Raw genomic sequence first — 26644 nt, forward strand, 5'->3', positions numbered from 1 at the left:
CAAAGTGAAATCTATCGACACGAAGATATATGTTGCCAAAGAAGGTTCAGGTTTATTGGGGAGGTCAGTATGACAGAGAGAGCAAATTTCCCTTATCTACCACATAATTCTAATGCAACAGTATTACAGATTATTGATCAAATATTGGTGACAGAGGCTCATAAATGACCTATATTTCTTTCAAAAAATAGTTTATTTCATTTTTATAAATATAAATCACATTAGTTTGCATCAGTTAATATGTCTTTGTCAGTTCCTCGTGAAATACAAAAATTTAATTTTTATAGAGACAGAGCATTTTTTTTATATAAATAGTGTAAACAAAGAGAAACAATATAAAGTGCATATAAATCATAACTATATACAAATTAGGATTACCACAAATTAATACATGATTCATTAACCCCCTGGAAAAAAAATCCTGTATCCACACACATACTCAACAATCCAAACATTCTCACTCTAACTACATACACTACCACACCATTTGAAACAAGGAAGTAAACTCATGAGAACAGGTCTCCAAGATCAATGTGAGACCCCGCACTTGGTCGACGCGCGTTTCGGCGGCACAAAGCCACCTTCTGCAGGACCACTTCCAATAGAACAACCCAATTATCCAGGGGATACAGAATAGCGTTCTAATATAGGGTTAGGTGTTCATATAGTTTATTTCATCCAGTTAATGATCCCTTTGTAAATATTTGCTGGGATCTAATGGGGTTACTGTAGTTCCTTCATGCAACACGAATCTTGACCTTTTTTTTAAAAGATTATACAGCTCTGTATAATAATAGATTGGTCCACAGAGTCTTGTAAATCCAGATTCGAATGGTTTTTTTTTGTATGGGGGTACGCCAATACAACTTTTTCAGAGTCCTCACTTCATTAAGGCGTCGGTAACGGCGTGTCGACCTCCTGGTTCGCTCCAAAACAAAGGGAGGCCAGAACAAAGGGATTAAATGATTAGGTTAGATCCCAATCATCCGGCCCAAGTGTTAGGGTATGAAGATTTAATTGCCCGAGTTAAAGTGGAAAGTTCTCGAGACTGGGAAAATATTTTTCCTCAGGTGTTTTCATTAGATTTGGGTCTATTAAAACATTTTGTACACAAGATCATTCTGAAAGAGGAAGCATAGACAAGAGTTCAAAATGTGCCCATTGCAATGAGAAAGGCATTGAAGGAAGATTTGGAAGGATTATGCTACCGAAATATTATAGAGGAAATTGAGTCTTCAGATTTGCTGTCTCAGGTGGTTGTTATACACAAATCCAATGGGCAGACTAGATTATGTGTAGATTTGAGAGACGTAAACAACTGTGTGTGGGTGGGTAGGTTTCCTCTGCCAGATATAGGAGATGTTTACAAAATTAAAGGGCGCCACAGTATTTACGACATTGGACCGGTCAAATGTGTACCACCAAATTGTTTATATGATGAAAGTAAACCATACACATCATTCATTACTCCAGAGGGAGCGTTTGACTACAAGACAATGCCTTTTGGTTGAATTTCATCATCAGCGGTATTTCAAAGTATGATGCATAAATTTTTCAAAGATAGAGAGATTGTGATGTATTTTCAAGATGATATACTGGTATGGGGCACGTCAAAACAAGAATACGCTGAGACAATGGTAAAGGTCTTGACTATTCTTGAGAATAATGGGTTAAGATTAACCAAAGAAAAATGCAAGTTTGAGAGAGAGTCTGTTTATTATTTAGGGCATAACATATCCAGTCATGGGGTTACACCTAGAGAGTTTAATTAGAGCCATAGAGGATGCATCAGATCCCAGAGATAAAGATCGACTTAGATCATTTATTGGTCTAGCAGAGTACTATGCCAAATGTATTCCAAAGCTTTCAAACAAAACTATGAACATGAGAGAATTACTAAAGTTAAGGCATACATTTGAATGGAGAAAGGAGTGCAAGCAAGAATTCAATTATTTAAAAAATGTGTATTGCTAATACTCCCACTTTATCACCATTTGACATCAATTCTAAGTCAGTCATAACAACTGATTCCAGTAATGTAGATTTGGGGGCAGTACTAACACAGGAACAAGAAAGGAAATTGTTGAACACCGCTTTTGCTTCAAGATTTTTATGAGGTGCAGAAAGTAAATACTTAACCTTAGCCACTTAACCGCGGCAGCAATTCCGCCGTGGTGCGGCGGTTTAGCGGAGTGGGCGTGGCCGCATTGGCCAACAGACGTGCGCAGCACTACGGAGGTAGTGCTCACGACGGCCGTTGGCCGACGAACGCATGGAAGGGGTTAGAAAAAGAAACTTTAGCATGTTGGTGGGCTGTGGAGTAATTTAGGAAGTGTGTTTATGGCACGGATTTTGAGTTAGGAACTGATCATTGTCGATTAACTGAGTTATTTACTACAAGTGGGTGTTGGAGAGCCACACCCAGAGTGGTAAAATGGCAATATAGGTTGTAGGATTTCCATTTTCATGTAAAATATATTCCAGGAGCTAGCAATGTCCTTGCTGATTGTTTGTCAACCAGTACACACTGATGATAAATCCAGTTAAACAATTCTGATACGGATAAAGTTATATCCATTTGTGAAATTTCGGAAGGATGCTTAGCAGAGAGTCAATAGAGGGAAGCCATTGTAAGTGATATGGAAATGCAATTATTTGTGAGGTACATTAAATCTAAGTGGCCAAAGAAAAATATGTTGGATGAAAAACTATTAGCATATTGGCATGTAGAAAAGGAATTATATGAATGTGACAGGATGTTGTTACACGGTGAACAGTTGGTTGTTCCAAGTGGTTTAAGACAACAGGTTTGAGAAATGGCTCATGTAGGACATCCAGGTATGAGGAGCATGAAACGAGGGTAAGGTCGGATTTTTGGTGGTAGGCAAAAAATTTGATGGGAAGGTAAGATCTTGCATAGAGTGTACAACGAGTGATAAGTCAGAGAAAATTGTTTTGAGAAGCGTCCCATGTCTAGACCCAGCAGGGTATGATAAGAGTACTGTTAGATATAGCTGGACCCATGTGTTTGGCATAGTGTCAGGTATTTTGCTAAGTATTGATTGATCAATTGTTTCAGAAGTGAAATTTGTTAAACAGGCCACATGAAAATTTTTTATTGCATTCTTAAAGGAAGTGTTTTTCGAAGAAGTATAGTGATGGATAACGGGGTCCAGTTAACACCCTTGAAAATTAAAGTTTTGTTGTTAAATTGTGGTATTGATCTCATTTGTACATCTGCATACTATCCACAAAGTAATGACACTGTGGAGAAATGGATAAAAGTATTAACGGAAGGGTTGCAGTTAGCTGTAGCTTCTTGAAAGAATTGTCAAGAAACTCTCAGAGAATTGTTATGGAGTTATCACAATACCTCTAGGGATGTGGGAAGAAAATCTCCCTTTGAAAGGATGCATGGAAAACCAGCTGAGTGCAATATGAAACGATGCTGGATGTATTCAAGAAAATTAAGGTAGGCAATAAACCTTGTGTCAATAAAAGATGGAATGAAGAGGTGAAAGCCAATGATTTTTGCCAAATTGAACACAAAGTGATGACTAAATGCAGTAATCTGAGGTGTAAGGGAACCATTAAGCAAGGTGATTGGGTTTGTGTAGGAAAAGGGAAGTATGTAAGGGTAGGGGAATCCAAGTTCATGGAGCCCATGAAAGTGGTTAGACTGGGTAGCGATGTGGTAGAATTGTCTTATGGTATTGTATGGAGCATGAGCTAGGTAGTTGTATTGAAGGAATTCTTATGGGATAAGGAAGGAGTTCCAGATGAGGGTGCTATTATTCACAATTGTATGTACTAAGGAGAGAATATCCACTAAGGTGACATTAAAAACGGAGTTGAGTGTCGGTCAAAGGAATTATAGATTAATGACACAGTTAAGAGGCTCTCCCATTTGGAATAAGTATTATGTCATGTCTTAGGACTGGGTATAGGAGTGTGGTTGTTAAAAAGGATGACAGTCACTCTATGTAGAAATCAATGTACATATGTTATCCAAACTTATGAGCATTTATTTTGGTAGTCAATGTATGTTATTTAAACCTATGTATTGTTTATTAGCAGGAGTTAATGTACATATGTATTCACATTTATGTATTATTTGGTTTATGGAAGGGAATGTGTAATATCCTCGTGACTGGTCTGGAATCTCGATCTGCGTTCAGGATGATAGAACGAGGAGAGCGAGTGCGGGATTCCAAGAGAGTCAGTAGGATGTGGAGGAGGTCCCTTCTTAATGAGAGAAACTCGACTTGACCAGTTTGAATAAAGAAATAATAACTTAAGTGTTGGCAGTGTAATTTATTGAAGATACAGCAGATAACTTATGGATGAATTAGAAAACACGCTGTCTGACACCTGGGGAGGGGAAGGGCTTCCACGCTGTGGACCAATTAGAAGGTTGATTGCCAAATAGAATGATTTTAGTTTTCTTGGTATTCAGCTTAACAAAATGCAATATCATCCAACTGGCAAAATAATTCCTGCACTATCTGAAAGCAGATTGTGTAGTAGAGGAGTTGACTAAGACATTCAGAATAGCTAGCATATCATCCACATATGAGAACATGTCAAACCCACAGGCTCAAAGTAATGGAGCCAGAGACATTTAACAGAGATGGACTCAGTAAGGAGATCTGAGGGACTCCATAGCTGATGGGTGTTGCAGCAAACAGGAAGGCAGATTACAATGACAATGATCTGGGATCTGTTACTGAGAAATGAAGCTGGTTAATTAAGGGATTTCATTCAAATGTCTAACTCATTGTACCTAATAATAAGAGTAACAGGCAGATCCAGAAATGTAGTTCTAAGAGCAAGAAAAAAATATCATGAACCATATTTAGCCCTTCGTACAAGGTAAATTGCATTCTAGACCCTCACCAGGCAGGCTGCATATCCATGAGACTGGGTCTGTAGTGGTCACTTTAATTCTTATGTTTAGACGGGCCTCAAATCTCCAGTCTGTCCCCTTTATCTCTGCACTGCTCTATTCCTTGTGAAATCTAAAACATTTGCTGCAGAAGACTCAAAAATATCAATCTTTAAAATCTTTCAGTTTAGATCTATACAACTCAGACATTGAAATTATGTTTCACAGCTTTGAACCTGCATAAAGTGATGCTTCAGAGCTGTAATTAAAAACAAGCATTTGCAATGCAATATAAGGTCTCCCCTTACTGAAAGTATCAGCTATTGGCATTGCAAATGATAATGTTTGTTAGGTTTTTTTGGTTTAAAAATATCCCTGCAGTACCCTAAGTAATAAAAGCAAATCCACAAAGCAAAAAAAGGGTGCAGTTCCACTGGCTGTTACTAGATGTCTTTGTGGAGTTGTAAAGGGACCTCTAGTAGCCATATAAGGTACTGCACCCTTACTTATACTACTGCTGGGATACTTTTTAACAAAAAAAGCAATCGGTCTCGCATTAGTTTTGGTTTAGAGCTATTGGCATTGTAAATGGCAATATCTTTTACCTATCTGTTATGGAGTGTATGTATATGGTGTGTAGTGGAATTATGCAAGTTGTATTGGATTGTTAGTTGTGTAATTGTGTGGCGTGGAATTGTGTAGAGGAATTATGTGGTATGGTGTACTGTGGAATTATGTGAATAGTAATTATGTGGTATTTAGTGTATTGTAATCATGTGGAGTGGGATTCTGTGTTATGGAGTGTAATTATGTGGAATTGTAGTTTGTGTTGTGGAGTGGTGTGTAGTGGAGTTTAATTATGTGGTGCGCTGTAGAATTTTGTGACATGATGTGGAATTGTGTGGTGTGGATTGGATTTGTGTGGCGTGGACTGAATATATGTGGTGTGTTGTGTAATTGTGTAGTTGTAGTGAAATGGTGTTGTGGAGCTGTATAATGTGGTTTGGTGTTGAATTATGTGGTGTGTATTGGAAATGTGTGGAGTTGAATTGTGTGATGTAGAACTGTGTGGATAGCTTTGCATTTTGTGACGAAAAAGAACAAATAGTTAGGAGATAAGCTCCAGATCTGTGTGCTTGGGTGTTGTAAATGTAAATATCTTAATTATGTGTTCTGGAGTGGGTGTATGTGGTTCGTAGTGTAATTATGTGGTTTGTATTGGAATTGTTAGTTGTGGTATTGCTGTTTTGTGTGGATTTGTGTAGTGGAATAATGTGGCACAGTGTGCAGTTGTATTATGTGAACAGTAATTTGGAGTTTTTTACTGTATTTGAATTGTGTGGAATTGCCTTTTGTGTTGTGGATTGTTATGAGGTGAAGTTTAATTATGTGGTGTGCTGTAGAATTTTGTGGATGATGTTGAATTCTGTGCTCTAAATTTAATATATGTTATGTGTAGTAGAATTGTGCTGTGGAGTGGAATAATGTGGGTTGGTGTTGAATTATGTAGTGTGGAATGGATTTGTGTGGAGCTGAATAGTGTGGCATGGAACAGTGTGGTGTTGAGGGAAAATATGTTGAATGGAATTATGTGGCATGGTGTGTAGTTTATATATGTGGACTGTTATGTGTCAGAGTGGATTTCTGTGGTATTGAGTAGCATGCGATTAGGTGGAGTTGAATGAGATTAGGTGGAGTCCAATGTCTTTTACCTATGTGTTACACCATACATATGTGGTTTGTAGTGGAATTATGTGGGTTGTATCGGATTAGTTGTGTAATTGTGTGGTGGCGAATTGTGTGGTGAGGATAGGATTTGTGGAGTGGAATGGTGTACTGTGGAATTATGTGGAAAGTAATTATGTGGTATTTAGTGTACTGGAATCACGTGGAGTGGAATTCTGTGTTATGGAGTGTAATTGTGTTGAATGGTATTTTGCGTTGTGGAGTGGTATGTAGTGGAGTTTAAATTATGTGGTGCACTATTGAATTTTGTTGCATGATGTAGAATTGTGTGATGTGGCTTGGATTTGTGTAATTTGGACTGTATATGTGGTGCCTTGTGTAATTGTGTTGAGTTGTAGTGGAATGGTGTAGTGGAGTGGAATAATGTGGTTTAGTGTTGAATTATGTGGTGTGCTTTGGAAATGCGTGGAGTTGCATTGTGTGGTGTGGAACTGTGTGGCTAGCGTTGCGTTTTTGTGACAAAAAAAATGAATAGTTAGGAGCCAAGCTCCGGATCTGTGTGTTTGGGTGTTAAAAAAGAAAGAAAGTTAGATGTATTGGTGATGCAAATATCTTACTTATATATTATGGACTGGAGTTGATGTATGTGGTGTGTAGTGGAATGTGGGTTGGATTGGAATTGTCAGTTGTGGCATTGTTGTGTGTAGTGGAATTATGTGGCATGGTGTGCAGTTGTATTATGTGAATAGTAATTTGGTGTTTTTGAATGATTTGGAATTGTGTGGAAAGGCATTTTGTGTTGTGGATTGTTATGTAGTGGAGTTTATGTATGCGGTGTGCTGTTGAATTTTATGTTATGATGTTGAAATCGGTGTTCTAAATTTCATATATGTGGTGAGTAGTGGAATTGTGCTGTAGAGTGGAATAAGGTGGTTTGGTGTTGAATTATGTAGTGTGGAATGGATTTGTATGGAATTGAATAGTGTGGCATGGAACATTGTGGTGTTCAGGGAAAATATGTTGAATGGAATTATCTGGCGTGGAGTGTATTTAGGTGGATTGTATTTATGTGGTATTGAGTAGCATGCAATTAGGTGGAGTTGAATTATGTGGTGTTGAGTGGATTGTAATTATGTTGTGTGGTTCTGAATTGTGTGTTGTGGAATTTTGTAGCATTGTTTCGATTGATGTGGCGCTGAATGCTTGCAGTGCTGACATGGAAATCTGAAATAATTTCTGTTAGCATAAGCTGAAGCCATTTTGGTTGTGGCATCCATTTTGTTAGCTATGTAATTCTTCCATCTTCACTGTTGCTTGCCCTTCTATTCTGCTTGAGTCATCAGCTTTAGTTAACTCCTTCTGTACTGGGCCAAAGCAATGTATGTGCTCAGCAAAGGCCTGCAGCTGCTGAAATACACCTGGTTAAAGATGCAACTGTCAACTTTTTTCTGCTGTTGTAAACAGTTCAGTTCCCCCTCCCACTTTGCTGACTAAGTGATCTCCCATCTGCCCATGTTTGTCGGTAACTATTCCTGTGTAGGCCTGTACCTTCTATTTGTATACCATGCTTACTCTGCAACAAAGTGTGCATATAAGCACGAGGGGTTGTATGGACGTGGTCCCACTCATGAGTGAATAATAAACTTGTTATTTGAATTCCAGCTTCAGATCCAATCTCTATTTTGTTGGTCTACGGACCCGTGGACAGAGAAGGGTGATCCCTGCACCGGTGTGCCCATTAAAAGGCACATTTCCACAGACTGAGTAGATATAAAAAAGCCTTCCCTTTAAAAACTGAGAACACATCACGCAAAAGCTTTAGAAAAACAATCTTAACATTCGTACAATTTCTAGAAAGAAAGCTGCCCTGTTTATAGTTCCTGAGAGAGCAGAATTTATTTTTATTCCAGTAAAGGAGTCCTTTTGTAGGAACCGTTGGGTTATGGTTGTTTGCTTATAACAAATAGCTCCGATGTATTAGTTACATCTAATATGCCCTGTTTACAGGTCGAGTTCCCTCGATTTAGCATTATATTTTAGACACTTTAGAAAATAAAGAGATTAAAAAAGGAAGATGGTTTACAAAAACAGCACACTGTCCCATATTAAAGAAAAAAAGCCTTGCAAGATATCACAAATATTTGTTATGAAAGGCTAGTAATGTTGGGATTATTGCGTAAATGTTTGTTAAAAAAAGAAATGGCTGATTTGGACAAAAATTCCACGCTTTATCATATTATAGTAACAGAAAAGAAGCACATGTTTCTTGAAAACATACATAGCCTTTCATTGCTGATCCTTATCTTATCAGGGCTGTCTCCTTCCTGGAGCACTCATAAAAAAAGCTTGGGAGTAGTGTAGACACTGAGTAATAAACTCTACTTAAGAATAACAAAAGACTGGCTTTCACAGAGCAGTGACATTTGCATTTTCAAAAGCTTTGTGTTCTAGCAACTGAAATGTGTGCTAAAGAAAAACACTCCCTTTGCTAGACTGTCTCTGCGGACAGAGGGCATTTCATAAATAATTTGGTCCTTTGAAAAGTGCCACACTTAACCTTTTGGAAGTTATTTTTAGCATCTGAATGGCTGCAAAGACTCTTGTTTTTGAGAAAGAAAAAGGGGACTCTGAGGAAAACTACATTTAGTGTGGATTTGCCAAAAAAAGTGTTTTTTCCAAGTTTAATCTTTCTCTGCCCTCATCCATTACTAAACCCTCTGTTTACAACTCGCATTTCTGCAGGGCAATTTAAACATGCAACAGGAGGGAGGGATGTTGGTGCTAATTAACCCGTTAACCGCTGCGGTAATTCCGCCGCGGTGCAGGTGTTTCCTTGCGCGGGCGGGCCGCGTCGGCCGTTGAACGTGCACAGCACTAGGAAGGTAGTACGCGCGACGTTCAACGACCGACGGCAGCACGCAAGGTGTTAAAGCTGGGTGGGGGTGGTCAATGTAAAACCAGAAGCTGTTAGCATCCATTAAAGAGGCAGGAGGGAGCCGAGGAGAGGGAGGAAGCGTCTGTCAGTAGTAAATTCTAAACAAGCAGTTGCTGATAGCAGGAAAGCACATTGTGCATGTGATAGGAGAACGCCTTTTAAGAAAATATTGCCCACAGACAGTAAATAAAACATACTGCGTAACACCACATTAAGTGGGCCAGTCCTCATGGGAGGTTACAAAGAGAGACAAGGAGTTACTAAGGAGGGACCACTAAGCCTATTGACAAATCAAAAGCCATCATTAACAAAGGACAGGAAAAGAAGCCAATTGTAAAGATGGGCGTAACGGGCTGGGCTTAATGCACATATACTGAATACTGCATGTCTCAAAGAGACAGCGCAAGCACTGCTCTAAGCGAGACCTAAAAAGGGATAATCGACCTTATGTGACACGGTTTAACTTTTAATTGGAAAAATGCAAGCAAATAAAACACCTCACAGTTTCCCACCCTGTTATTAATCATATCTTATTGCATTCTGCATTGTATCAGGAAGCAGTGCTGGAGGTGCTGCTTACTGCTTAGTGGGGCTTGTGCAGGGGAAGCAGCACTCAAAACATGATTACGCTAATTTCCTTGCAACAAAGTAAAGGATGGCGGTCATCATGAATTACCAGTGGTGTCAGGACCTTAACTGCACCCACAAAGACTATCAGCCTGATTCATGAAACGAAAATCGGCTCGCAAAGGGCCAGATTCCGAGAATCTGGCCCTTTGCGAGCGCAATTATTGCATTTGGGATTCATCATCCCAAATGCAATAATCGCTATTATAGAATTCGCTATTGTGCGAGGAATTGCATTTAAGGAATCTCTATTAGAGATTCCTTAAATGCAATTCATCAACCAATTATAAATTGCGAATTTTAGTGCATTTTTTTCTTTTGCATGTTACACACACACGTGTCCTTTGGACATGTGTGTGCGCAACACCTGTGTAATGTTGCATTTCAGGGGTGCTACAGGGTGTCCTTTGGACACCCCTGGCACCCTTGAAATCGCTTCCTTATTTGCGATTAGCTAATTGCTAATCGCAAATAAGGAATAACTCCCCATTCATTCCTATGGGCCTTTAGCCCCATAGGAATGAATGGGGAGTTATTCCTTATTTGCGATTAGCAATTTGCTAATCGCAAATAAGGAATGTGTAGGAATCGCAATTTATTTAGCAATTCCTACATGAATCCCGTTTTGCAAGTCCTTAATAGCGATTCCTTATGAATCGCTATTAGGGGCTCGCAAAACGGGAGAATGATGAATCAGGCTGTTAGTGCTGTGTGCCAATTAACTATAATTTGCAGCAGGTCACAAACTCCTCAAATATCAGGCCTTATGTTTGTATTGTTTCACAGCATCCTTTCCTGGGCAATCGTGATATAATGTTGAAGCAGCCATGACCTCACTACATGGATTTTCCTTATCAAGACCTATTGTGTCCTAGAGGATTGTTTTGAAGGACATTAGAAATACTAAATGTTGTGTTGTTCATAATGAAAAACTTTGATCTATTTTTTAAATATTTATCTGAATTCTTAAGACTGGAGGTTTTACATTCTACTGAGTGCAACCTGATGACAAAACATGAAGGCTTCTTAGGTTGGACATTAATTATACATACCATATACATATACAAACGAAAGTCATTCACACATTCTACTGAAGTCAAGTAGAAACTGTAACATCTTTCACGAAAGCGCGTAGAGTGATGAATATTGAGGTAAATATTCTATACATAGGGAGAAGAGCTAGTGCACATGTATATTTGCATAATTAGCCTTTATGAATTACCAGTACAGAGATATCACAAAGTTATAGCTATTCAAAATTACCATAAGCTTAGTCCTCTTAATAGCAATTTGCTTACAGTATCTCTTTGTCTTGTTGAGATCCACAACATCCCGCAGATCTTAACACAGAGACCTCTGACACTGTTTTCTCTCTTAACCCATTGCCCATTCCCCCCTTCTATCACTGGCTCTCATATTCCTGAGTAAGGGGTCACTTGTGCGGGTGTTGAGGAACCGGAAAGAGCATTGCTACCGTTTGATCTTGTGTTTGATCTTGTGCATCCTGATGTATTACAGCTTCACCATTTACTGACTTTCTGTAAAACGACTACAGTGTTCAACTGTCATTTCCATTTAGATTTAATTTTATACAAGCGGTGGTTTCCTCTTGAACACTTGTCAAGCAACAAATTGATTACTGCCTATAAGAGAAAGAAGAAATTCTAATAGCAGCTTGTCTCAGACATAGACAGTGCAACTCCTGATTGATTCAACCTATCATATTTATCAGCAACATATTTGTTTACCAACAGTAATACATTTTAACCTATTTTCCACTTAAAGTTATAAAAGGAAGAAGGGAGAAGGAAAAGGGGGGGTGGCAGAGCAAAGGAAAGAATGGGGAGAACGAGGAAAAGAGAAAGAGTGAAAGAGCCAAACAGAGCGTGAGAGATAGGGGAGGGGGAAACAGATCAGCATGATGTAAGGCAAATAGGAGCATCAGTAACATAGAACTCAAAGTTCTTTAAAGAATCTGTAAATCAAATTCTGTCACAGGTTTTCCAAACTGCTATTACTTTACCGAGTGCAATCAAGGCCTGGTGGATTTCATTCATCACGTTCCTGTAAAGTTCCTTCTGCCAATCCTGTAAAAGTGTCCACTCCTCTTCAGAGAAATAGGCAGTAACATCACGAGTTGTAAGTGTTTTCTGAAACATCAAATTTTACATCGCATACTCAAAAAGGGCACAGACTTTATAACACATACATGTAATATATCCCACACTCACATTACTTATGATCCTACTTAGGAAAAAACACAGACTCTGGTCTGTGACGGAATCTGAGAGACCAACGTCAGACGGTACAGCACAACACAGATCGATGTAAACAAAACATAAAATAACATAACATAAATCATGATAGTTTACAGATAATCCCCCCAAACAGTGCTGGGGCCAAGTGAGTGGTACTTGTATACCTACACCAATGAAATCTATCACTAAGATGTCTTTCAGTAATACTTGATATATATACACAATATACTTCAACACAAAACGAAGTTCCGGTTTTTTCCTTGGGCGCCAAAGCTTTTACAAATCTGGGGTCCTTGCTTTTGTTGCCATTCATCTGATCAGTCAATTGAGATCACGGAGGTGTTTCAATACCTCAACAATGCACCAGGTAGTGCTTTTTACGATACCACTACTCCCGCTTGTTGGCAAAGTCTAGAAGCTGTTTTCCTACCAGAACACATTTTCTGCTGATTCTTGCAAAAAAAAGGGCTCTTGATATACTATAAACTACTCAGCAATGAGACGTTGGTGGTCTCGTTTAGATGGGTGGTGCCTGGGTGGATTTTTTGAGGCTGAGTACTTGGAAGGGAAATGTGTTGTGTCACAGTCCTTGGGGAGAATTGTGCCACTGTGGTCCAAGCAGGCCCACTTTTAGGACCCAGATTACCACTTCTGATTGATCATATATGGATACTGCTGTAGAGGCCAAAGATTATGCACTGTCCTGCAAATGGCTGACTGAGTGCGAAGGTCTCAATGTGTGATCCCTCATCGTAGACAGTGTTTGCAACCCTTTACAACCGGTGAACCCTAGGATTATGGGGCCATTTTCACACAATGGTGGTTGTTATTAGCCTAATGACAGCCACTTCTTGCTTAAGAGTTATACATCATCTTCACTTGTATCAGCATAATGGTGATAATTTCTGGCATATTTCAGCACCCCGATCTAACTGCAGTCTGTTCTGCAATAATGTTGACCACCCCTAGCTTCTTGGTGGTCACTCCTGAGTCCTTTTCTAATGATGTCTATCATGGACATATTTTGGGCATCATTGGTAAATTGGTAGCCACCAGTGGTATATTGTGGCAATCTCTGGTCTAACAGCTGCCTCCTGACCTGCAAACTGGCGTTGCCATGTCAGGGGCATCATTGGAAGTATGGTGTACTACTCTAGGGAAGTGGTGGCCCTGGCATTATGCTGGCCATCAGTGAAATAGTGTGGCTATATTTAACATTATGATGTTCACTCATGGCATAATAGTGGACCTTGCATGATACCTGGCTAATTGTGGACCTTCGTGGCATTATGGTAGACCCTCCTGCATGTGATCATAATGCATGGTGTGTGTAGTAGAATATACCCATTTGAAGCAGTTTGATGTGTGAGACCTTATTGAAAATCCCAAGCTGATGTTTGGGGGACTAAATATATATTTACTGAAATGGACGACTGCTATTTAGAGCCAAAATTATCTTGTTTTCAGAAAAAATATACCCCTAGTAGACTACGTCGGTGATATACTAAATTCATGCACATAATTAATACAAGGGAAGGATACATTCAGCTACATTTTGACAGCGTTCAGGGAGCTATATTGACTGTCGCTTGTGGCCCGAATAACATTTTAAATTGGCTGACTAACCTTTAAAATAGTACATCTAGTACCGAGCATGTGTGTCTAGGACGATATTTGTTAGCTCAAGAGAATTAAGGAGTAGATCTCACTTCACCTTGAATCACCAAAATTCCAAACAACCATAGCACCGAAGCAGTCATTTAATTCTGTCCCTGCAAGCATCTGGAACTCTTTACCAGTACACATAAGAACACTATCTGAAATCCTAGCTTTCAGAAAAGAGCTAACGCTCAAGTTATACTTGGAATGACTATGTGGCATGATTAAAAAAGCATTGGCAAAGCCAATAAGGCCTCGCCTATGTAATAGCTATTGGCTTTAGCAATATGTTTAGGAATGTTGTACACCAGTGTGGCATGGCTAAAGGTTAGTGGTGTGGGGTGGAGAGAGGTACATTGGGGTAGAGTGTAGTGGGGAAGATTGGGGTAGGGAGGACTGGGATAGAGTATGATAGATTAGAGTGGATAGAGTGGGGTAGACAGGAATGGGGTAGAATGGGGTGAAGCAGAGTAGGGTAGATTGGAGGGGTTGGAGTGGTGAAGATTGGAGGGGTAGACTTGAGTGGGGTAGATTGGAGTGGAATGGGGTGGAATGGTGTGGGGTAGATTGTGGAAGAGTGGAGTGGGGGAGATTGGAATGGAGTGGGGGAGAGTGGAATGGAGTGGGGTATATGGGGTAGAATGGAGTGGGGTAGAGTTGGGTGGAGAAGACTGGTGTAGACGGGGTAGATTGGAGTAGGGCGGGGTAGATGAGAGTGGGGTGGATTGGAGTCAATTACATTAAATTGGAGAGGAGTGTGGTAGATTAGAGAGGAGTGTGGTAGATTAGAGTGGAGCAGGGTAGACTGGAATAGACTGCCAAGCGAGTTCCTCAGGGGTCGTCTTTAAACTCCACTCTTTTTAATGTTTATGTAGCGAAATTGCCCCTTTCTATAGAAGCTTCAACTTGGAGGTAACATCCTATGCTGATGATAAAGATGCCAAAACTACCTCAAGGCGGTCAGTGGCTGGATGATTGGGCACTGCCTGAAGTTTACCTCCGGTAAAACCGAGATCATTGTGTTCAGTAACCCTTCTCCAGCTTGGTCCACCAATTGGTGCTCTCTAACCATTCTAGGAAAACACATGAGTCGACTTCAGTTAGTCTAGAATGCCGTGGCTAGACTAATTCTCAAGCTTCCCAAATTCCAATCCATCACGCGGGGACTTGGCAAGCTTCATTGACTTCCCATGTGCAGTTGTGCAAAATTTGAACATCCTATGTATCCAACTGGTGCTATGTAAAGCGCTCCGATACCCAACTCGGGTCAAGTTTGCGCTATATTAAACTCTGTAAAAAAAAAAAAAGACTGAGGGCCGGACTTTCTTAGCTCAGCTTTTAAGAGATATAAGCCCAATAGAGAACTCAGATTGGCCAATGCTAACCTCTTAGCTGTCCCTAAATTAAAAAAGCTGCAATGGGGTGGCAGAGTTATAGTCTTTAACAAGATCAAACTTTGCAACAGCCTCCCACCTCATCTCAGAGCAATCACTTCACTAACATCTTTCAGGAAGGAGATAACGACCTGGCTATTTAACCTCTAAACATCACCTACTCTCCGTCAGATAGCGCCAAGACACCTTGTGGTAATCGAGCGCTTTAAAAATCTCTTAACATAACATCTATATTGAGCAATGAAAGCAAACCTCTCCATCAATATGAATATGGACATCGATATGATATCTAGCTCATCTTCCTCCATGCTGGATATAATTGTTTTGATGCAAAAGACATTGTAAGGCTATCATTTTGAATACCAATACTTTAAAAACGAATAAGACCTATTTACAGGCTAAAGCTGCTAAACTGCAACAAATAAATAGCTGTATGCCAAGTTTCGTAAGACTGAAGGAACGTGAAGAAAGTTATTCAAGCTGTAGAAGAAAGAGACAGGGGGGGGACGAAAAATCTATTAAGCATTACCCTCAGTACCCTCGGTATATATATATCCAGACATCCAATGCTATTAAAAAGGCAGGGTTGTTATCCCTATACTATAATACTATTTTTGGGAGTATAAGGCAGAGAAAGAGAATAAAAAGAAGACAAAAGAAAAGCATGGAAAATAAATGACGAGCTAGCAAAAGCAAGGAAAATTTTAAATCCTCAAAAGTCCAGTGTAAGAATATAAATATTTAGGATAGGGCATTTTGTAAAATGGATATGGCAAGGAGCTATCTAGTGCATAACACTTGCACATGCACAGCCTCAATGAGAGATCCAAAAAAGAGGTACAAAAAAAAAGCAAGTAAGGATCAATGTGACAATAGAAGGGAAAGGATAAGAGTGGTCGAAGTTGACCAATATGGAAATAGGAGAAAATGGGTGAACAAATCCGTAAGCGGTTGGGACAAGGGAGAAGAGGGGGCAAAACTTAAAAAAGAGAAATCTCCCCAGACCCTCAAGAAATCCCTGAAATCAATGTTCCAGAGAAAGTTAGAAGGATTGTCACAAGAAAAAATAACTGAAGAAACCTTGAACCCATAGTAGGTAACACAGGATGTATGATGCAAACATGAATTGGCAAGGTTAATTGGTCTCGGCAATGCCTGAGCTATTGGCCTGGTCAATGTGAATGTCTTTTAGCTATGTTGTCTCGCAGCACATCTGCTTTTCGGCATGGCTGAAAGCCACTAAAAGCCAGAATCACAGGATGTAGAGCCGACGCAGAGTCTCTTTGCCTCCAATGTTGAGGCTATGTCCTGCCTCTCCTAACCCAAAAAAGTGCTATGACGTGGCCTGCGCTGGCCGCATCACAGGGCTTTTATCAGTGACTTTCAGCAATGCTGAACAGAAGCTGTGCAGCAATACAACATGGCTGTTGTATACTAAAATACTATTGCTGAACGACCACATATGGTGTAAACACGCACACACAGCTAATACCCATACACACAGAAACTAAACAAAGACTACATGTGTGCCAACTAATAGCAGTTGTGCACACATGCTCCAATCAGCATGTCTTCTATACAGTAACAGGACATTATAAGTCGGAACACCACCACTCACTACAACAAAACAGACTACAATGGGGGTTTAGAACAGTGACAGGGTCGAGGGTGATTTGTGGACTATGCAAGCACCGGGAGATATGTCGGAAAAAGCAGAGACGGGAGGCAGGACGCTGGAGAAACAAAAAGCAACAACGAAGGGAAAAGCAGTGATGGGGTTGGGGTGATTTGTGGATGGGGCAAGCACCGGGAGGTGCGAGGGAGTAAGCAGCGACGGAAGAGAGGAGGTGGGGGATACAAAAAGCAGCAAGGATAGGAAAAGCAGTGGCAGGGGAGGAGGTAATCTGTGGACATGGCGTGAGGGCGGGTGGGAGGAACAGGAGCTGGTAAAAGCACGAGCACTGTGTAGAGTGCTGAAAAAGAAAGAAAAAAAGTAGGTCCTAAAATGGTTGTAAAAACAGGAGCAGTGGATTTTTACAAATATATCATGCTCTGGGGGGAAGGCTAAACACAAGAAAAGGGATGACCATGCATGCCAGAGACAAATGGTGACAAAAAATATGAGACAGAGCAGGCAAATGAGAAACCTGTGGGCGGGCTGAAGTCCACAGATTAAACACGTCTCATAGAAACAGTGCATGAGCTCTCTAGCCGATACCTAAAAAGAAATACAGAAGTGACCATGTAAACAGTCAATGGTTATACGTGAAGCCTGACCAAGAAAGTAAGAGTGGTAAAAGGCATAGGAAATTAAATCGGCTGAATAGGTCAATGTTCCCCAAATATTTTCAAAGTGTCCAAGCCTCCACTTAATATAATCTGGTGACATACAGCAAGTGGGCTTTGCGCACAACAAATCAGGTGTTTAGGTGGCAATGACTTTATTGTTTTTTTGTGTTAGTCAAAGACACCCTGCTGAAAGCCAAAAGAGAATTGACAACTCAAAAAATAACATTTGTATCTGAAGGAAAAATCAAAAGCACGGACAATCCCAGCACAGTTATTTACAATGCCATGGCAGCCTACTAGAAAATCAAGGTATACTGGAATACCATGGTGGTCGGCAGGGTCAAAGGCACATAGCAAGCGACAGGGAGGGTACCATGAGGATAACTTATACTCAAGAAGGATGTAGTGGTGATCAACAGAACAGGTTAGATTTCAATCAGTATGCTTGCTTGAGATGAGATCAAGAAGATAAGGAGGGTAAGTATGATCTAAGTGAAGTAGACTAGGGGTGGGGTTCCAAGCACGGAATTACCATACTTTTCTGGAATATCCATGGATTGCAGAATCTAATGCAACAACAGATACTTAAACAGATAATTGATTTGTATGAGAATTTGTGCTTCCAGGAAACAAGCTGTACATAGATCCCCCTCAGATAGATGTCATGTGTTTCCTGCATGGCCCTTTGTAGTTTTCCCAATGATAGCCTGGTTGTGCAAGTTGTAGACCGCATTTTCTTTTGCACACATTGCTATATAAACACGCTTGATTTTGTGCTACATTGCACTTTTAATGGGAACCTGCATACGTCTTTGCAGTCTGTTCTTTTCCTAGGATTTAGTCTGAACACGCTGGACAAGGTCAAACAACAATGCCCATTGTTATTCTCTCTGGTCAGACACCAGCAACTAGACATAACACAAGAATGCAGAAGCGGTTTGTGAGAACACACGTTTTATCATATGACTGAGCACAAGAGTTTAAGAAAATACACACTGAGCAAGGGTTTTGGGACAGGGATTGCTGCACCAGATGAGACGCAGAACGTCGATATGTGTATACCAAGGTAAGAGGTCCGCCACTAATGATATTTGATTTATAATCATTTAGCTTCAGTAAAAAAAACAAGCATTTACAATGCAATAGGTCTCGCAGCATTAAAGTTTGAGTTTTTGGCATTGTATATGACAATGCGTTGTATCCCAAAAAAAATTTAACTTTGAATTGGTGTAGTGGCATGAGTACAGGCTACCTGACTCTTCGCACGCACCCATTCAGTTGTTGGCCTCTCAGTTGAGTCTGCCAACTAGACAAATACGCATTGGCAAAGCCACAAGGATGGTAGCCAATCCCATATCTACTGGCTTTGTAAATGCTGATTAAAACAAGGGGGGCTAATATAAAGGAAATAGTCTCAAGGATAGCAAACCTGTGCTAAAAGGCGATACAGAAAAATCAGTGCTACTTCTTAGAAAGAAGAATAAGAATTAAAAAAATCCTAGGGGGGCGTGGCTTGGACGCCGATGGTGGAGGCGGCGTGAGCGACTAGCTCCGTGCCCGGACCCGGCTAATATCCTGAAGAACGACCTCGGGAGCAGTGGTAATAGCTGAAGCAAGCACCAGACCGGTCGGGGGAGCGACCCGGCCCGCTGTAGTGGAATCGGTGGGTTCCGGAGTGCCTTGGTCGCGGGAGTTCCAGCCGGAGCACTGTGGTGCTGGAAGCGACAAAATGGCGGCGATGACCAGCAGCTGAGGCCGGGCTGAAGCGGCCTGACTGTGAGCGGCTGCGTCGCTGGACTGACAGGGCTGCCGATGTGAATGCCTGTAACAGGCGGCCGATGGTGAGGGGGCGCCTCTCCTAAAGGCTGCGGCGGCTCCATAGCTTGGGAGCGGAGCGCTGGTGCGCTGCCTGGGTGCGACAACATGGCGGAGGACCTCGCAGTGACGGAGGAGCGAGGTTCAAATACCCCGGTGGCCTGGTAGCGGGGCGCCGCTCCATAGGCACCCGAAGACCTCGCTGGTGGAGGCGAATGCGGAGGGCCATATGTTGTGCGAGCCAATGGACACGATCCGAACGGACCGCACACGGAGGTGGGCCGGCCTGGGGATCCTGCAGCCCGTGCAACGCTGCGAATGCAGAACGTCCCCTGGAGCGCGAAGATTACACCGGTGGAGGTGCGGCAGGAATAAGGTCCGTCCTGGGGCCCCTGGTGAATAGAACAACGCGGACCTGGGCCCAGCGCTACGGAGGTGGGGGCAGGGGCAGACCCGTGGCGCTTGGGGGCAGGGGCAGACCCGTGGCGCTTGGCAGCAGGGGTCCGGATTTCGCTGAACAGCGAGGCACTGGGCAAGACGGCGTGCTAATGAGGCCTGCTGAGATACTGTGACATACTGCGGGGACTTATCGTCCTGGATCTCGCTCAGGAGAGGAGGCGCCCGAGGGGCGCGGCGCATGTACTGAGGAAGCTGACCAACTGATGAGGTGCAGTGCCCCAGGAGCGAGTGGGCTGTGAGATCTGAGCAGGACCTTTGACTGGAGAGCGGATGCCTTGTGAGGGGCCACTGAGAAGGTGACATCCAAGAGGGGGGGCACGACTGGATGAGAGTATTGCGCCAGGGAGGTAGCTAGGGCACGTGGACGCCGCGCATGAGGCGGGGGTGATTCATGGTGGTGGTGGATACTTAACATCTGGCTGTGGAGCGTAGTAGGCGGACGGCCGATCCCTGAGACAGTAACTCGGACTCCTGTGGTGTAGTGAGCCTCTGGAGAGTGCGACCGAGGGCTTGAGGATCCATACGGCGAGTACCCTGTACATCCGGGAGCCCAATTCGACGCTGGCAGGGAAATAGGTGCGCTGGTGGGTCACCCCCCGTAGCATAGTTACCTGCCTTATAGCCTAAGATGAAGCCACAGAATAAGGCGGAGGACGCTACGGAACAGGACGGCACCCGAGGAGGAGCTGAGGACACTGAGGGCTTGTTGTCCGAGAAGAGGCTGAATAAAAGACTAGATAAGATCCTGGAAGCTATTGCTGCGACTCAGGACTCCCTGCATCAGGACATAACACAAGTAGCAACGGGGTTGGGAATCCTGAGGGCGGACCACTCCAAATTGGCAGACAGAGTTAAGAAAAATGAGTCGGTCATCCAAGACTTGAAACCAGCAGTGGTGACGGTGGAACGTAAATTGGAAGATGCATTGCAACGCCTGACGACGTTGGAGAAGAGAGCGGAGGACTCCGAAAGTCGCAATAGGTGCAACAATGTGCGGGTGGTGGGTCTACCCGAGAAAATTGAAGGAACGGACATGGCAAGCTATCTGGAGAACTGGTTCAAAATGCAGGTGGCCCCAGCGGGTCTGTCCTCTTTATTTACACTGGAAAGGGCGCATAGGGTCCCAGCTAAACCGCCCCCGCCGGGCCGTCCTCCCCGGCCTGTGGTGGCCAAGGTCCTTCACTATAAGGATCGGGATCTACTAATTCAGAATGCTGGCTCAACAGGACCGTTCAAGGTGGAGAACGGCTCAGTCACGATTTTTCCGGACTACACCCAGGAAATACAGAAGCGCAGGGCCTCATTCTTGTCGGTCAAGAAGGAGCTGAGGGATGAAGGGATTCAATATTCGCTCCTGTTCCCGGCAAAACTGAGGGTGATCGTCGACGGCTCGACACAGTTTTTCCTCACGCCTGAAGACGCTTGGTCCTGGCTCGAATTGTACAGGGCAGGCACGGACCGCAGGGGACGGGGAAACGAGGGTCAGCCTAAACCTCCAAGGATACGCCAGTGCAAACGGCTCCGCAAGAAAAACAGGGTCCAGCAGGCCTTACAGCTAGCTCAACTGGCGGCAGACAAACAAGGGGCTCTGGCGGCGACAGCAGGGATAACTGGGTCGCAGATGGAGGACCCCACTGGGGGAACGGATTCGGAGGAGGACAAGAGACGATCTGGCGCTGAGTTGTCGGATGCAGACAGCACCATGGGACCGGAAGTGACGCCCAGATCGGCTGATGACTTATAAGTTCCGTTGCTTCTCCTGTGGTCACTTGGTGGAGAGATGCCCTTGGCAGTACTGGAGTGGCTGGTAACACTTGTATACATTGCAGCTGTTCCCTATCACTATGTGGGGTCTTAGGGCATGGGGCTGGGGCGGGTGCTGCCACCTGTCGAGGCTGGGCCACCTTCCTATTGCCCTTAAGGCGGCCAGTGGTGGCTACTACAGGATAGTGTTGTGTGATTTGTAGGGGTAGTTTGGATGGGGACTGATAATGTGTTATTGGGTCCTGTTCTGGGGGGGAGGGTAGGGGGTATTGTTCGGGGAGTTGGGGGTTTGAGGTTCAATGGCTCTGGTGTGGGCTGGAGCGATATGGAGGGGGAGACGTTGAGGAACTATTGCCATGGGGACGTTACCTGAAGTGAAATGTATTACATGGAACGTACGTGGATTACATACTATGTCTAGACGCCACAGGGTGCATGCATATTTGGTACGAAGAGGAGCCCAGATAGCGTTGCTTCAGGAGACCCATCTTACCAGGCAAGAATGTGCCGCGTTGCAGAAGCGATGGAGGGGACGGGTGTTTGGTACTGCTTATTCTGCCTTTGCCAGGGGAGTTTTGATCTGGGTGAAGGCCGGGATTCCTTTCCAGGCCACAAATAGTGTTATTGACCCGGAGGGCAGGTATGTGGCGGTTGAAGGGAGATTGTATGGCAGGGACGTGGTGTTGTGTAGTATTTATGCCCCAAACAAGGACCAGCCTCGTTTTTTGGATAAATTATCGGGGACGCTGGTGCATTATTTAGCAGGTCAGGTGATATTGGGGGGGATTTTAATTCCAACACGGATATCACAATGGATAGGTCACACCCACCGCTGGCAGACTCACAGGTCCGTAGGATAGCGAAGCAGAGAGCGAATTGGCAAGCTATATGGGGGCTGACTGACATACGGAGGGGACACCATCCCGACTGCAGGGATTACTCTTTCTTTTCTGCGCTCCATGACCTGCATGTTAGGATTGACGCTATCTTGTGTGCTCATTCATTGGCGTCGTTAGCAACGCACTCTGAATACCTCGCAAGAACTGTATCAGATCATAATCCTCAGATGGTCTCCTTTCGCTGGCAGCGGGAGAGGGCTGCGATCCCGACTTAGCGATTGCGTCCGGACACCCTGGAGGATCAGGTTTTTCGGTCTGTAATTCGTGAGGGTATTGAGAGCTATTTCTCCGTTAATAGTGAGTCAGCGTCCACTAGGGGAATTGAATGGGACGCATTTAAGGTGGTGGTGAGAGGGTTATGCATTAGTAAATATTCGGGTGAAAGGAAGGTGGTACTAGCTGATGTCAGGAAGGCGGAGGAGGCACTGCGGGAGGTGGAAAAACAGCGACCAGACGGAGTGACTTGCAGGAGCAGCTTATGGCGGCCAAGGAACGGGTGGCGGCGGAAACGGAGAGATTGCGCTGCTATGACTATAGACATTATCTGGAGAAAGTTCATGCAGAAGGGGATAAGGTGGGCACGCTTCTGGCGAGGTTAGCGACTCCAACAACGGGAGGGTGCATGGTGTTGAGTATACGGACGGAGACGGGAAATGTGGTTTACTCCCAGGCCGAGATCCTCTCGAGCTTTTTGCGATATTACGCAACACTTCACCAAAGTCATATGGAGGCAGACACACGGGACATAATGGGCTACCTGGCAGGGATTCAACTGCCACAGCTGGTAGAGGAGGATGCCGAGACTTTAGGTCAGGCTATCACCTTGGCCGAAGTCCGGGGAGCGATCAAGCAGATGGCACGCAACAAGACCCCGGGAGTGGATGGGCTCCCCATAGAGTTTTATGTGCAATATATTGATATCTTGGCGCCCCACTTGTTGGCGGTCTATAATGAGGCGATGGAGCGGGGTCACCTCCCTCAATCCATGAGGGAGGCGCTGATTGTCCCGCTACTCAAACCGGGAAGGGAGAACACTGAGGTGACATCTTATAGGCCGCTGTCCTTGCTCACGGTGGACTATAAGATATTGAGTCGCATATTGGCCACAAGGCTGCTGCCCCACATGACCACTCTGGTCCACGAACATCAAGCGGGGTTTATTCCTACCAGGAATACCTCGTCCAATATCCGCCGTCTTATACGAGTGTTAGGGAGCGAGCTAGAGGAGGGCATGATGCCTGCCGTGTTGTCGGTAGACATAGAAAAGGCGTTTGATAGCCTGGAGTGGGAATACCTAGATAGGGTGCTGGAGAAATTCAGGCTGGGCGAGCAATTTCGACAATGGACGAAGGTCCTGTACTCGTTGGCGACTGCCAGGGTACGGCTGGGTTCCACAATATCCTCAGAGTACCCCGTGCATAGAGGAACGAGGCAGGGGTGTTCCGTATCGCCCCTGCTGTTTGCACTGGCTATTGAACCACTGGCGGTCACTGCTAGGAGTGGGAGGGCGTATGGTGGTCTTGAATATGGAGGAACTCCGCATTACATCTCATTGTATGCGGATGATCTGCTGCTGTTTTTGGAGGACGCTTCAATGGCACTGCAGGGGGCGATGGGCATGCTATCGGAATTTGGGACGCTGTCGGGCCATAGCGTTAATTGGACAAAGACTTGCATATTCCCTCTTCGGGAAGATATGCCCCAACCGCAACTAGCCCCTGATCTGATCTGGGAACGGTCGTGCTTCACATACCTGGGAGTTCGGATCTATCACGACGCTGATAGTATGTTGGAGGGAAATGTAGGGCGCTGTATAAGAGCTCTGAGAGGCTGTATGGCGTTTTGGGCGACTCTACCCCTATCGGTGGTGGGGAGAGTGGCGCTGCTTAAAATGGTGGCTCTGCCCCGCCTGCTATATTACTTCCGTACGCTTCCAGTGTGGATACCCCCACGGTTTTTCCGTGAATTGCGTATGCTTACCATTGATTTTCTATGGGGTCACGGCGGTCCCTAGCTTCAAGCTTTATTATCTTGCGGCGCAGCTGCAGATCCTTACTCAGAATGTCGCACAAGAATTTAGGGGCCCGGACGTGGTACAGGGGAAGGGGGATACAGAGACATGTTCTCTCGTACATCGTCTTGCAGCAGAGGCTTGAGATGCGGGACTTGACCATGGAGGAAAGGACCCTGCGGTTGTGCTGGAACAAAAGCCAGAGGAGGGCGGGAGTACCGCACCCTTACGCACCCGAAATACCGCTGGGCATGCTGACAGCGCTACCGCACGGAGGGGACTGGTCCCCGCTCATGCAGTGGGAAGAGATGGGGCTCCAGATGATTGGTGACCTCTATGCCGATGGCGAGTTGTTGCACTTTCAGGCGGTGCAAGACCGATTTGGCATCCCTGATGGGCATTTCCTTTTGCACATGGCGGTAGTCACTGCGATACGGAAGCATTGGAAGAGTGGGCGCTCCGAACCCACAACTACGATGGCGTGTGGTGATGGCGGCAGGCACGTTTAAAGCGGTCACCTGTCTACACTCGCGAATGCTACATGAGGGTCTGGAACCGCTAACAGCCCTCAAACAGAAATGGGAAGCGAGTGTGGGGAGGCCCATCCCAGACACGGTGTGGGGTCATATTCTTCGACGGACATGGAAGGGGTGCAGAAATGCTAGATTTCAGCAAGTACACTTTTTTATAGTGCACAGGGCCTACCTGACCCCGGGGAGGATACGGAGGTATTTTCAGGTGCGGGATGCGGCATGCCCTCGATACTTGTTGCCGGAAGTAGAGTTAGATCATATGTTATGGGACTGTCCGAAGATAGGGCCCTATTGGACTGAAGTGGGGGGGGATTCTACATGAAGTTACTGATCGGCAGATAGATTATGATATGGCGACTTGTCTGCTGCTCTGGTTTCCTCACTCGAAAAACACCAAGATTACCAGTAAATTCATTGATTTAGGTCTCATACTAGCACAGAGGGAGATAACCTGGCATTGGAAATCGAAGGAGGGGCCATCTAGCAGGAGGTGGGCGAACGAGCTACTTAAATGGGCCCGTAGTGAAAGTGCTGTTAGACTTCGACAGGCAGCCCGCACAACTAATGAGAAGAGTCTTGAGATGGCGAGAGCGTGGGAGGAACTAGTAAGAACACTTAGCAATATTCAAGTACAGAAACAGGAAGAGGATTGAGGAAGGAGAGCTCTGAAAGTAGTTCCATGTGGGTCGCGGATGGAAGAGTATGGATCCTACAGGTTCCCCTTTCTTTTAGTAGTCGGTTTTTAGAGTACCGAGCCCACGCCAGTGTCGATTCGGGGGGGGGGGGGGGGTAGGAGGGGATCCTTTATAGGATTGGGTTTTGTTGGCATTGGGGGGGGGGGGGTTGGTTTCCAAATAAAAAGCGGAAACTAGTTCATCCTGCCGAGATGCTGCCCTTGTTTCATAGTTGAAGGTCTGTACCTAGCATTTTATAACTATCGCCGCCCGACCTCCGGGATGTGGGCTAAACGGCTGTGTGATGCTTACTTCATGACGTTTGTAGAATGTTTGTAACTGGCAAGGCAGCTGGTACAACTGTTTGTGTATTTTCTAATGCTGCAATAAAAATACAGTTCTCAAAAAAAGAATTTAAAAAATCCTAGGAACATCTATTGACTGCCAAAAGAATACCAAATGTTGTGGTTAAATTTACAACTTCACTTCAAGTTATAGCAAAAGGCAAATTCAGCATTAGGATTTAAACAGAAAGAGCAAATGTAGTTAGGATGTGTGCTAAAAATAGAGTTTTTGGCACAAAAAAGAAATACAAAATACACTACACAAGCAGCAATCATAAGAAGGCCTGAAAGTCAAGGAGTAGTTGGACTGTCAATGTTGGCAGGCTTGCAAAACATGACTTCTTGCCCTCGAGTATTTCATTTTAGCCTAATTAAAAGCTCTGGTTCTTTGGAGGGCGACTGGCCCGCTAAG

At 44.0% G+C, this 26644-nt stretch overlaps 2 protein-coding genes across 2 annotated transcripts in view; one reads left to right on the forward strand and one right to left on the reverse strand.

The window, feature by feature from the left end:
• LOC144822315 (uncharacterized) overlaps positions 1-26644 on the forward strand; it is a 528873-nt gene that overhangs the window by 233709 nt on the left and 268520 nt on the right. The window lies entirely within an intron of this gene.
• LOC144822316 (uncharacterized) overlaps positions 1-26644 on the reverse strand; it is a 203954-nt gene that overhangs the window by 147116 nt on the left and 30194 nt on the right. The window contains exon 2 of the mRNA XM_078679678.1: positions 12157-12283. Within this exon, the coding sequence (XP_078535804.1) occupies positions 12157-12283 (127 nt within the window). The remainder of the gene's footprint in view (positions 1-12156; positions 12284-26644) is intronic.

The sequence above is a fragment of the Lissotriton helveticus genome, chromosome 3_1 (assembly GCF_964261635.1).
Source record: "Lissotriton helveticus chromosome 3_1, aLisHel1.1, whole genome shotgun sequence".
Classification (NCBI taxonomy): Eukaryota; Metazoa; Chordata; class Amphibia; order Caudata; family Salamandridae; genus Lissotriton; species Lissotriton helveticus.